Here is a 13,930-nt window from a genome sequence, read left to right on the forward strand (position 1 = left end):
CCACCCCCCCCCCCCCCTCCACCACCACCTGCTGTAGCCTGTTTAGAGGACCACCAGACAGAAAGAAGCACAGTCAAAAAATTGAACCCGTGTGTTATCCTTTGAAGGAATCAAAACAAAACCAAACAAATTCACGTTAGCCACTGGCTGATAGTAAACGAATCAGTAAAAACAAATATATACTACTACTAAAAAGTTTTGCACCACCTAGAATTTAAGCATTGAGACATAATTAAGATTTTTTTTATATGATTTTAATAATTTAGATTTTTTATTTCATATCATGTAATCAAAGAAACTACTGAATTATATTGAAAAAGTCTACCGAAAGCCATAATAGTAGTACAGTAGTATTTCATGTTAGCTTTCGAAATGTCAAATTTTTCAATTGTTAGTTTTTCATGAAGTATATGGAAAACTACAAAGCAGTGTGTTAACGTAGCATTATTCAGCAAGTTTCATTCGACTTTATGAAGCGAAATTTGTTAATTCTATAGGGTGATGCAAAACTTGTTCTCAGAGCTGTCCCCATGGTGAAAGCACGTTGCCGTGGACCCCCAGCCTCCTCGCACTCCTGTCACGAGGCTCGCTGTCGCTTCTGGTTTTGTCTGGTCGTTCTCGGTCTCAGTCCATCTCCCGGCTGGTGACCACATCTCATACAGTTTGAGCTTTCCTTTCACCCTTCCTCCTTTACACCATGCTGTACTGGTACCGTATCCTGTTGCTGTCCGATTCACTGCAAGGTAACGCCAAGCACAAGCAATGGGACCGCAAGGGTCTGCTGAACCACAGAGGTGACAGTGAACACCCCCAGCCTCCGGTCCAAGCGTCTCCCCGGGACGGACGGACAGCAGATCCCGCTCTTGCTCCACTGCACGGATTTTGATGGGATCTTTCCTCTCATTTTTGGCACTTGTGGCCCCCCCCTCCAATTTCGACGCAGCTGGTTTGATAACCTCCTCAATAATAATGATCTTTTTTTTAAATGAGTAGATGTACCCCCTTATGCAATATCGGGGTGCGACATTAGCTTTGCACTGGAGCAAAAGCAGTTGATCTGGTCCCTGTATGGTTTTATTGTGCAGACAGGTATACAGTGAAAAAACACACGCAGGTATTGATGTGTGTTGCTTTGCATTTAAATTGAGACCATGACGACTATATATTTTCAATGCCATAAATAACCAAACACACTGAAAGACTTACTGAACGAGTAAAGGGGATGCATTCGTTTGTTTGTTTTTTTGGGGGTGGGGGGGTTGGTACTCAAGGTAAGTTACCCATTAACGACATACTGTGGGGGGGTTCAACTGAGGAAATTCCAAAAATGACAAGACTAAATTCAATACAGCGGAGAACAGCTGTGCTCCCATAATCCCAGAGCAGTCCAGCCGTGGCCTGGTCCCTTTACTGAACAGACGCCAGTGGCTTTATTGAACTATCCGTCTATACGCTGCGACTCAAGAGAGATCAAGGGGTTAAACATCCCCTCCGATGTTACAGCACGCCAAAGCGATGGAAAACTCGTTCGCTGGACTGAAGCGACGAGGAGTATTCCGCCTGAGTGACAGTCTTGGAGTTAGAACGCCAGACTGCGTGCATTGCGGAGCCCCACAGCCAGAAGCTGAACTGCCTCGATCGATTCCGTCTCATTAGCTGTATTTACATGCACGGCTGTACAAGTTTAAGCCAAAGAATTATTTTTTAAATTTTTTTTTTTTTGACTGCTTGTTACATTTTATGTCTGGCCCTAAGCAAGCAAGCAGGTTTAGTCTGAGTGTTTACTCAGGAAAGCCCTTTTAAAAGTGGAGTGTGCATTCTTTATTTTCAAGTATTGGAGGCACTTATATAAGTTTACCATGGCTGATTCTGCCGTGTAATTCTGCAGGGTTGTCGCATGCTTTTCACATGGTTAAACTAGACACTTACTTTAGTTTACTTTGGTTTGCCCTAACCATAACTCTCTAGGCTTTACAGTGCTGACCTGTGCTTTACCATGCTTTCACTATGCTTTACTACACCTGCCTGTGCTTTAACAGGGGATACCTTTATAAAGGATTCTCTTCAAATGCAGAAAGCACCTGTCAAATGTAGCACATACTTTTGCGCACATGGCCCCTCCCTTGCTTGACTGTAATCATGAATTCAAAAGCCATGCAGATTTGCGGCTGTAACCTGCTGGCAAGGTTTTGTAAGAAATAAAAAAACACTTATCTCTCTTTATATATATATATATATACAGAAAAGACGAATTGAAATAGGATTGTCATTTTTGGATTTCAAAACGAACGTTTTATACACAGTGGGTAAGTGGGATTCCACGATTTACGTTTCAAGAAACGATTCATTGAATGCAAAGATTTTATGAAATGGCCCCTAACTTAAATATCACAGCACAACTTCCCCCACCCCCCAAAAACTATTATTATTATTATTATTATTATTATTATTATTATTATTATTATTATTATTATTTTCAAATACAATCTAGTGCCTCAGATGCTAAGAAGGCTCCCATTTCATATTGACATAGAAAACCGTTGATTTCAAAGTTGTCATTTCAAGGCTTTTTCTGCCAGACTAACTGGTTTTTAATGAACAGATATAAAGAAGTGCTGTTTACAACGCATAGGAAACCAGTGCAGCTCTGTGGCGTGTTGCTGGTTGTTTTTCATTTGCCATCTTTTCCCTCCCCCCTAAGAGAAAGGGTGCTCCCTCCAGTCCAAGCAGGCTTGAGGCATGGAGACTGAACTGCTCCCTTCCTCACCCCCACTAAGAGAAAGGGTGCTCCCTCCAGTCCAGGGCAGGCTTGAGGCATGGAGACTGAACTGCTCCCTCCCTCAACCCCACTAAGAGAAAGGGTGCTCCCTCCAGTCCAGGGCAGGCTTGAGGCATGGAGACTGAACTGCTCCCTCCCTCACCCCCCTAAGAGAAAGGGTGCTCCCTCCAGTCCAGGGCAGGCTTGAGGCATGGAGACTGAACTGCTCCCTCCCTCACCCCCACTAAGAGAAAGGATGCTCCCTCCAGTCCAGGGCAGGCTTGAGGCATGGAGACTGAACTGCTCCCTCCCTCACCCCCACTAAGAGAAAGGGTGCTCCCTCCGGGTCTAGGGCAGGCTTGAGGCATGGAGACTGAACTGCTCCCTCCCTCACCCCCCTAAGAGAAAGGGTGCTCCCTCCAGTCCAGGGCAGGCTTGAGGCATGGAGACTGAACTGCTCCCTCCCTCACCCCCACTAAGAGAAAGGATGCTCCCTCCAGTCCAGGGCAGGCTTGAGGCATGGAGACTGAACTGCTCCCTCCCTCACCCCCACTAAGAGAAAGGGTGCTCCCTCCGGGTCCAGGGCAGGCTTGAGGCATGGAGACTGAACTGCTCCCTCCCTCACCCCCCTAAGAGAAAGGGTGCTCCCTCCAGTCCAGGGCAGGCTTGAGGCATGGAGACTGAACTGCTCCCTCCCTCACCCCCCTAAGAGAAAGGGTGCTCCCTCCAGTCCAGGGCAGGCTTGAGGCATGGAGACTGAACTGCTCCCTCCCTCACCCCCCTAAGAGAAAGGGTGCTCCCTCCAGTCCAGGGCAGGCTTGAGGCATGGAGACTGAACTGCTCACCCCCTGTGATGAAAGGGTGCTCCCTAGATAAATATAATTTTGCTTAATTTGAAGTACATGATCAGGTATTTTCCAATGTCTTGTAAATAGCACAACAGAGAACATTTTAATATTTAATAAAATTGATTACAATAAAATAAAAACAATTGGGGATGCCACATTCCAAGACAAAAAACAAACAAACATATTTTAGAGCTGCATCATTTGGATTCTAACTCTGTAGAGTTCTGTAGACGTATTTCACTTGCTTTTTTTTTTTAATGATTATTATTCTATTTTCATTGAAGCAAGTCCCCCGCCTCGTCCTTTGAATAGATAGACACGGAGTTCGCTGAGTACCCCGATCGCCATTGAAAAACGAGCGCAAAGCCACACAACACGCATGCAATAATCGACTGCCAAAGCAAAGTATGTTTTTCAAAGCCATGTTCCCTCCGATGAATCATTCATTACAAATTGGATTGGGAATACAGACGGTGTGCAGTAGATAATAGTTTATTCTCTAGGGGAGGGATTCTCTTGTCAGTGTTACTAGATCTCGCTATTTGCAGGTTTGCAGTCCATTCACAGACGAGGCTCCGTTCAGAATAATGTTTGTTTTTTTTGAGACTTGGAAGTTTCTGTCTGGTATCGACAAACATTTCTAAAATTTTTTAATAGATTTATATTTCATAAAAAAAAAAATCTGTAATAACCCGTTTGAATAAAATATACAGACAGGATATCACGTCTCCTATCACCCTGGAGGTCCTTGTGATGGGAGATGGGAGGGGGTGGGTTAGCGGGAGTCTACTGCACTTAGACCTGTTTCATTAAATACAGTATATTTACACAAGCTGGTTCTGCTGTATCGGAGAGGGAATATGGCTTTTCTTAATCAAGTCTGCAACTTGCATGCTCAGCTGTTTGCCTGAGTCTTGGTCGGTCTGCATACTCACTGATACCAAGCAGTATATATTGTCCGCTAAGTCACTCTTCATTTTTTATGGAGGGCACAGGGTGGGGGTAAATCTAAACAACTGTAGCTGTTGAATGTTGAAAGGAGCGAGGCCAGTCCCAGGCTATAGGCTACTTATACGTATGTTCTGTGATCTGTACACAGTAAGAATTCGTGGAAATGCTCAAGAGCAAACTGGATATAGTAGGTTGGACAGACAGGCAATGGGCGTGTTGAGTAACTGAGCGACTCAGAGCCAGGATTTTTCCGCCCACTCGGATCTCCGATTGGAATCTGCTCCGTAGCGCTCTGAGCTGATCAGGAGATGCGGAGCTGGGCAGTCTGATAAGTGGGTCCTTTCACACACCCAGCGCCTGACACCAGCCGGGCCATTCAAAACCAGTGATCAGCAGATAAATACGTCCACTTTTATTGCGCTGGGCTCTGCATCCCTTTTTAAATGATAGAAATAAAAAACAAAAAGCAAAATCTACACGATCCAGAAAGTCCCAACATGCATTGAAAAAGGCGATACGCTCACAATACCTGCCTTCCAATAAGCATGGGTAGGCAGGTCATGTATATCTATACAGGTCCTTAATTATAAAATTTAATTAAAACACCATACAAGTACGTAGCCTGAGCTAGGCTCCCTCCCTCGCTCCCTCCCTCGCGCCCCCTATTGACAGTGCTTTTGAAGCGGGTTCATCTCATGCCTCTCTACCGGTGTTTCTTCCCTGCTCTTGCCCCAGGTGGTTGTCAACGCCCTGGTGGGTGCCATCCCATCCATTATGAACGTGTTGCTGGTGTGTCTCATCTTCTGGCTGATTTTCAGCATCATGGGAGTGAACATGTTCGCGGGCAAGTATTACTTCTGCTACAACGCCACCTCAGAAGAGGCCTTCAACCACACCGAGGTCGACAACAAGACCATGTGCGAAAGCCTGATCGAGCAGAACTTCACCGAGGTGCGGTGGAAGAACGTCAAGATCAACTTCGACAACGTGGGCGCCGGCTACCTCGCGCTGCTGCAGATTGTGAGGCGCCACTTTCATTTGACGTAAAACTCTAGAACCGATCCCAGCCCTTGAACTTTCATTGGCTCGTTCTTAAATTTGCATGCTCCGATTTACCCATAATTCTATAGCTACTGCTTTCAACTCAAAAGCTGTATATATATAATTTGAAAAAGGAAAGATGCTGTGTGCCAAAAGGAGCAAAAATCTAAAAGAAAAAGGTCATGTTTATCAGGATGTTTCGGACGCAGGTCCGCCTTCAGCTGGATGACATCATGATTATGTCAGAATAGAATGTTCGTTCCAGAGTTCCTAATTTGCAGATAAACTCACATTCCCTTTGTCTCCGAGCAGCATTGGTTCCACTGCACTGACTGTTCCCACAGATGGTGATGTGTCTAAAGCAGTGTGATTATTGTTGAAATGTGGAAATAGATATATATATATATATATAAAATGTAGCATACAGTCTTAAGTTGGAACTTCAGAACTGGCTTTATGTGTTTATGTGTTTATGTGTTTATGTGTTTATGTATTTTTATAACAGGCCACTTTTAAGGGCTGGATGGACATCATGTATGCTGCTGTGGACTCCAGAAAGGTAAGTCTTGTTTTGGTTTGTTGTCTTTTTCCACTGAGATTTGACGAATCACACGTTTTTGTTTTCTTTACCTTTAAACATAATTTGGTAGTTGCACAAGGGGCCTTATTTTGATGAAAAGCGCTGGACGAAACACCTGTCTGCTTGACTCGGTTTCTTCTAGTTTCAATAACACTGATGCAGGCACTAGCATTAGAAGTGCCTGTCTGCTTGACTCGGTTTCTTCTAGTTTCAATAACACTGATGCAGGCACTAGCATTAGAAACGCCTGTCTGCTTGACTCGGTTTCTTCTAGTTTCAATAACACTGATGAAGCCACTAGCATTAGAAACGCCTGTCTGCTTGACTCGGTTTCTTCTAGTTTCAATAACACTGATGAAGCCACTAGCATTAGAAACGCCTGTCTGCTTGACTCGGTTTCTTCTAGTTTCAATAACACTGATGAAGGCGCTAGCATTAGAAACGCCTGTCTGCTTGACTCGGTTTCTTCTAGTTTCAATAACACTGATGAAGGCACTAGCATTAGAAACGCCTGTCTGCTTGACTCGGTTTCTTCTAGTTTCAATAACACTGATGCAGGCACTAGCATTAGAAACGCCTGTCTGCTTGACTCGGTTTCTTCTAGTTTCAGTAACGCTGATGAAGGCACTAGCATTAGAAACGCCTGTCTGCTTGACTCGGTTTCTTCTAGTTTCAATAACACTGATGAAGGCACTAGCATTAGAAACGCCTGTCTGCTTGACTCGGTTTCTTCTAGTTTCAATAACACTGATGAAGGCGCTAGCATTAGAAACGCCTGTCTGCTTGACTCGGTTTCTTCTAGTTTCAGTAACACTGATGAAGGCGCTAGCATTAGAAACACCTGTCTGCTTGCCTCGGTTTCTTCTAGTTTCAATAACACTGATGAAGGCACTAGCATTAGAAACGCCTGTCTGCTTGACTTGGTTTCTTCTAGTTTCAGTAACACTGATGAAGGCGCTAGCATTAGAAACGCCTGTCTGCTTGACTCGGTTTCTTCTAGTTTCAATAACACTGATGAAGGCACTAGCATTAGAAACGCCTGTCTGCTTGACTCGGTTTCTTCTAGTTTCAGTAACCCTGATGAAGGCACTAGCATTAGAAACGCCTGTCTGCTTGACTCGGTTTCTTCTAGTTTCAATAACACTGATGAAGGCACTAGCATTAGAAACGCCTGTCTGCTTGACTCGGTTTAGTTTAGTTTAGTTTAGTTTCACCTCCTGTATTTTTTTCCCCGCAGGTGGAGCAGCAGCCCATTTACGAAGACAACATCTACATGTACATCTACTTCGTCATCTTCATCATCTTCGGATCCTTCTTCACCCTGAACCTCTTCATCGGTGTCATCATCGACAACTTCAACCAGCAAAAGAAAAAGATAGGTCGACTTTTCTCTGAGCGACAAAGTGCAAAGGCAGACGCTAACTGGGAGTAGTCAACTAATAGAGTAGCACACTGGGGGTTAGGGTTAGGGCTAAAGGCACAAGATATCAATTAAAAAAAAATAGAAAAATGCCAAGCGCTCACCAAACACCAGCATGCTTTCATGGGGGGGGGGGAGAGATGGCATTCCAGGTGAGACTTGCATTTCTGTGCTGCTTTGTGTGTACCCTAGCATAGCGTCCAGCCTCACAGCGTCATGCTGCGATTGTAACCAGTTCTGTTCTTTGTCCTATACTTTGGAGGTCAGGACATCTTCATGACGGAGGAGCAGAAGAAGTATTACAACGCCATGAAGAAGCTGGGCTCGAAGAAACCACAGAAACCCATCCCCAGACCTCTGGTGAGTGGATGATTACAGGGTCAGCAGTCCTTAGAGAACTCTCCCATAGGAAAAGCACTGCAAAGTGTGATGAAGCACAGTGAAAGCATGGCAAAGCAAAGAGAGGTCTGGTAAAGCATAGGGAAGCATTGTAAAGCACAGAGAGGTCTGGTAAAGCATAGGGAAGTATTGTAAAGCACAGAGAGGTCTGGTAAAACATAGGGAAGCATTGTAAAGCACAGAGAGGTCTGGTAAAGCATAGGGAAGCATTGTAAAGCACAGAGAGGTCTGGTAAAGCATAGGGAAGCATTGTAAAGCACAGAGAGGTACGGTAAAGCATAGGGAAGCATTGTAAAGCACAGAGAGGTCTGGTAAAGCATAGGGAAGCATTGTAAAGCACAGAGAGGTCCGGTAAAGCATAGGGAAGCATTGTGAAGCACAGAGAGGTCTGGTAAAGCATAGGGAAGCATTGTAAAGCACAGAGAGGCATGGTAAACCATATTAAAAAACAAACCATGGCACACTAAACCTTTATAAAAGTTTCCCATAGTAAAAGCACAGCAAAGTGTGATAAAGCCCAGTGAAAGCGTGGTGAAGCAGGGGGGAAGCATTGCAGGGGACTGTAATTGGACATCCTTAACTGGGGAAGGAATCTGGGGTGCAGTAATACCAGTGGAGGATTTCCTCCCTCGTTCCCCTCTCCTCTTCCCTTGCAGAACATAGTGCAGGGCGTGGTGTTCGACTTCGTCACCCAGCAGGTGTTTGACATCACCATCATGATGTTGATCTGCCTCAACATGGTCACCATGATGGTGGAGACAGACGACCAGAGTAAGGAAATGGAGAACATACTCTACTGGATCAACTTCATCTTCATCATCGCCTTCACCACCGAGTTTGTGCTCAAGCTCTTCGCCCTGCGCCACTACTACTTCACCAACGGCTGGAACATCTTCGACGTGGTGGTGGTCATCCTCTCCATCGTGGGTAAGCGGCAGAGGTGCCAAAGAGTACAGCAGCGCTTTAAAACAAGCACTCAGTTCATATAATGAAGAAGAAATGCAATCGATATTGTTTATTTCTTAGCAGACGCCCTTATCCAGGGCGACTTACAGCTGTTACAAGGTATCACATTATTTCACATTATACATATATCACATTATTTTTACATACAATTACCCATTTATACAGTTGGGTTTTCACTGGAGCAATCTAGGTAAAGTACCTTGCTCAAGGGTACAGCAGCAGCGTCCCCCCACCTGGGATTGAACCCACGATCCTCCGGTCAAGAGTCCAGAGCCCTAACCACTACTCCACTACAGCTTCCGCCTTCATCAGATAGCATGGTAGAAATAGCCGGGTAGACTGATGCTGTTCTTCAAGTGTGAAAGATATATAAATATGTAATAAAAAATGCCTTTATATCCAGACCACCTGTTTCTGAAACATTGCTCATTCATGGCTCCCTGAGTGTGTCAGGTTTCTGTACATTTGTGAGACAGAGCTGTAACACGCCCTCCTCTCTCTATAGGCATGTTCCTGGCCGACATCATCGAGAAGTACTTTGTGTCCCCGACCCTGTTCAGGGTCATCCGCCTGGCCCGAATCGGCCGGATCCTGCGCCTCATCAAGGGTGCGAAGGGGATCCGCACGCTGCTGTTCGCCCTGATGATGTCCCTCCCTGCCTTGTTCAACATCGGCCTGCTGCTCTTCTTGGTCATGTTCATCTTCTCCATCTTCGGCATGTCCAACTTCGCCTACGTGAAGCACGAGGCCGGCATCGACGACATGTTCAACTTCGAGACCTTCGGGAACAGCATGATCTGCCTCTTCCAGGTGACCACTTCGGCCGGCTGGGACGGGCTGCTCCTGCCCATTCTCAACCGCCCCCCCGACTGCGACCTCACCAAGGACAACCCGGGCAGCCTGGTCAAGGGCGACTGCGGCAACCCCTCGGTGGGCATCTTCTTCTTCGTGATGTACATCATCATCTCCTTCCTCATCGTGGTCAACATGTACATCGCCATCATCCTGGAGAACTTCAGCGTGGCCACGGAGGAGAGCGCCGACCCGCTGAGCGAGGACGACTTCGAGACCTTCTACGAGGTCTGGGAGAAGTTCGACCCGGACGCCACGCAGTTCATCGAGTACGGCAAGCTGCCGGACTTCGCCGACGCGCTCGAGCACCCGCTGAGGGTCCCCAAGCCCAACACCATGGAGCTCATCGCCATGGACCTGCCCATGGTGAGCGGGGACCGCATCCACTGCCTGGACATCCTGTTCGCCTTCACCAAGCGCGTGCTGGGGGATAGCGGGGAGCTGGACATCTTGAGGCAGCAGATGGAGGAGCGCTTCGTTGCGTCCAACCCTTCCAAGGTGTCCTACCAGCCCATCACCACTACCCTGAGGCGCAAGCAGGAGCTGGTGTCCGCCATCGTCATCCAGAGAGCCTACAGGCGCCACCTGACAAAGAGGGGCTTTGTGTGCAAAAAGAGGCCTGTCGCCACCAAGCTGGAGAATGGAAGCACCAACCCCGAAAAGAAGGAAGGCACCCCTTCCACAGCTTCCCTCCCGTCCTACGACAGCGTAACAAAACCGGACAAGGAGAAACAAGAGGAGGTTGAGGGGGGAGACAAACGAGAAAGAGGCAAAAACCAAAAAGATGTCAGGGAATCCAAGTGTTAAAAGAGTGTAATGACGATGACGATGATGATCATGATTTAATAATACATAAATAAATAATACTTAATAATAATAATAATAATAATAATAATAATAATAATAATAATAATAATTTAAAAAGAGTTCTGAAAAAAAACCCAACAAATGTACAGATTATTTCATTTGCAAGTAAAAATTTAAAAAAAGAGAAAAAAAAAAGTATTGTTTACAGACTTCACGGATGCAGAACAGCAACCCAAGTTTCTACAGCTAAGAAAACACTCGATTTAAAACCAAACACATAATCAAGCTTACTGTGTGACATCGCTGCATCGAAAAAAAAAAAAAAACTGAAGGGAGCAAAAGAGGGGGGGGGGGGCTGTGCTGCTTGTCATCAGACTTCTTTGGGGACCCTCTGACACAGGAAAATATAAAAAAACAAACAAAAAGGATTTCAAACGACCGGCTGGTGGAATCTGTATGTGACGCTCCGGAGAACGCGACTGCAGACTGATCTAGAGGCTGCGGGAGGAGATGCAGGACTTTTCCGCACGGACGGATGGATTTCTCTATTTGTTTATTGATCAAGAAAAAGGAAAAGCAGGAAACTAATGAGAAAACAATATAAAGGGACGGGGGGGGGGGGGGAGGGGGTTGTTTGTTCATACTGAATATACTTGCATCTTTACATTTATTTGAGCAGCAAAAAAGGAAAAAACAGAACAAAACATTTAACATTTAGCCCATGTCACCTGTTCATGGTTTCTTTGTTACACAGGCGTAAAAAAAACGTTTTCTACACGGGCTTGACCGGGAGGCGGAGTTGTGGGGGGAGGGGAGGGGGGGGGGGGTCGGGGTTCCACTCAGTCTGATTGGGGGACTTGCTCGGGCCTAAATTTCCCAAAAAAAAAAAAAAAAAAAAAAAAAACACAAATATATATAAAAAAAAGAAAAAAAAATACTACTAATTGTGCTCGTTCAATTGCATAGAAATGACTTGCATGATGGCATGCTGTGATCAGGAATCATGCATGAAGAATCATAGTCCACATGACACTGATAAACCCTGTCCACGGCAGCGGTTTGGTTTGTAAGTTTGAAACTTTCCACTGGGAATTGAGATCACTTGAAGAAAAAAAAATAAAAAATAAAGATTTATACAATATTGGGGGAATAAACCTAATATATACCACGCCCTTCACAAAAGAGCATTACCCCGCTGTACAGATCTTTCAATTCAAGCCTCATTATTAGAAATTTAAAAACGATCTCAAGAGGATGGTGTGCAGTTCAGTCGATGATGTTCATAGCATCTGACTTGACGGTCATTGTTTCACATTAAAATCAAAAAAACAAACAAAAAAAAAAAAACAATCTCATAGTCTACTGCTCTGAATTTTATGAAAAAGTGAGTTTTTTCAAACAAAGAAACACCACGAACGAATGGGTATGTTATAACGGAACGAGAGGGGCAGGACAGCGTACCCCGGAATGTGACACCGTTGAAACGAAACTGCTTCCAAACACAACGATCATTTGTGTCTTGCAATATTCATTTCCTCCAGATCACAGTGTAGAAACACATGCTTCAGTTTATTTATTTATGTATGTATTTATTTGGTCACAGGGATGCTCTGTGTGTGTGTGGAGTCTTTGTGGGTGGGTTTGGGGCTTGAAGATGATCAACGCACTAGGAAGAAGAGAGGGCTGTATCATGTCACTGGGAGTTGATGCTGTTTTTAAAATGTATTTTCTTTTATTTATTAAGTTATTATTATTATGATCCCTAAGCCTTTTTTTCATAATTCATCCACTATGCAGCAGAGCAGCGGCACTTTGGCGATGCATGTTTTTACTGCTTCTATAACCACATATAATATTTAATTACCATGTTTTAAATAATAATAAAAAAGAGAAAACGAAGAAGGGAACAGGTATTTTTTATCCAGACACAGCCCCCCCCCCCCCCCTCCCTCCCTCCGCCCCAGCGCCACCACGGTGCCAAGGGGAGATCAGACTTAACTGTCCAACGAGTTATTCCAGAACCGGACTTGTGGTTCTGGAACGTTCTAGAAGATTCCTTGAAGAGGATTTTTGGGGGGGGGGGGGGGGGGGGTTAGTGGTGGGCGACGGAAGAGGGAAAGTGGGGAAGCTGCGCATTTTGTGTTGGGACGATTTCGACAAAGATGACCACCTCTTTGCACAGCTTCGTTTCGAGTGGTTGCTTGTTCCTCACTTACTCTGTGTGACTCTCCACAAGTTTTTTTTTTTTTTTCTTCTTCCTAGAAATAATAATAAAAATAACTCTAGGGATAAAAAGAAAGAAAAACGAGTGAAAAATGAAATGATATCCACCCGGATTAATCTGCATAATACTGAAGGAGAAAGGGAGCGTTCACTTTATATACTGTGTCACATAGATAGATAGATAGATAGATAGATAGATAAACACGATCGGAATGACAGAATGTTCCTTTTTTTATTTGTTGCAATGCCAAATATATTCTAGAATCATCAAGTAATAAAACAGTTACTTTAAACGGACGCGATGCCTTTATTAATTTCTTGTGCTTGTAACCTGCATTTAGCGGTAATGTTGCCAAACCCGCTTATTGTGTTTCAACAGGTGAAGTGGGGCTGCAAGGGAGGACCTAAATGCACCAAGTCAGACAGAACAAATAAGGATTACTGTAAGACTCCTCACTTACAGCTAGGATACGATGTGTAGCAACAAAGCAAACGCAGAGGCGTGTACAGAAGGGGCTGTGCTGTGAACTGCACAAACTGCATTCAGTTCTGAAGAGTTTTGAAAAGAGGGGATTATAAATAATGTAATATATCATTTGTTTATTTTTTGCATGCATGCATTTTTTTTTTTTTTAGTAAATACAAAAAAACTGATTTAAATTTCTTTTTTTAAAATAAATAAATAAATAAATAAATAAAAACAAAACGATTGAAGTAAATAAAATCAGAAGGAACTGGCATTCCCGATTGATACCGTGTGTCACGACGTTTAGTTTTACATGTGTTTTATTTAATATATATATATTTAAAAAATGAATTAAAACAACCTCGCTCCACCCCAAAGCAACAATAGAAAAAGGGCTACAGACAGACGGACAATCAGACAGACAGGCAGAGAGACAGACAGGCAGACAGACAGGCAGACAGACAAACAGACAGGCAGGCAGACAGACAGACAGACTGGCAGACAAGCAGACAGGCAGACAGACAAACAGACAGGCAGGCAGACAGACAGACAGACTGGCAGACAAGCAGACAGGCAGACAGACAGGCAGGCAGACAAACAGACAAGGCAGGCAGGCAGA

At 44.6% G+C, this 13,930-nt stretch overlaps 1 protein-coding gene across 1 annotated transcript in view; it reads left to right on the plus strand.

Annotated features, from left to right (window-relative positions):
* LOC117401048 (sodium channel protein type 8 subunit alpha) overlaps positions 1-12,007 on the plus strand; it is a gene marked incomplete in the record, with an annotated part of 60,279 nt that extends 48,272 nt beyond the window's left edge. The window contains 6 exon segments of the mRNA XM_059013437.1: positions 5,293-5,577; positions 6,104-6,157; positions 7,416-7,553; positions 7,854-7,958; positions 8,654-8,924; positions 9,469-12,007. Of these exon segments, the coding sequence (XP_058869420.1) occupies positions 5,293-5,577; positions 6,104-6,157; positions 7,416-7,553; positions 7,854-7,958; positions 8,654-8,924; positions 9,469-10,622 (2,007 nt within the window).
* Positions 12,008-13,930: the final 1,923 nt, after the last annotated feature.

Source organism: Acipenser ruthenus, chromosome 45 (assembly GCF_902713425.1).
Source record: "Acipenser ruthenus chromosome 45, fAciRut3.2 maternal haplotype, whole genome shotgun sequence".
Taxonomy (NCBI): domain Eukaryota; kingdom Metazoa; phylum Chordata; class Actinopteri; order Acipenseriformes; family Acipenseridae; genus Acipenser; species Acipenser ruthenus.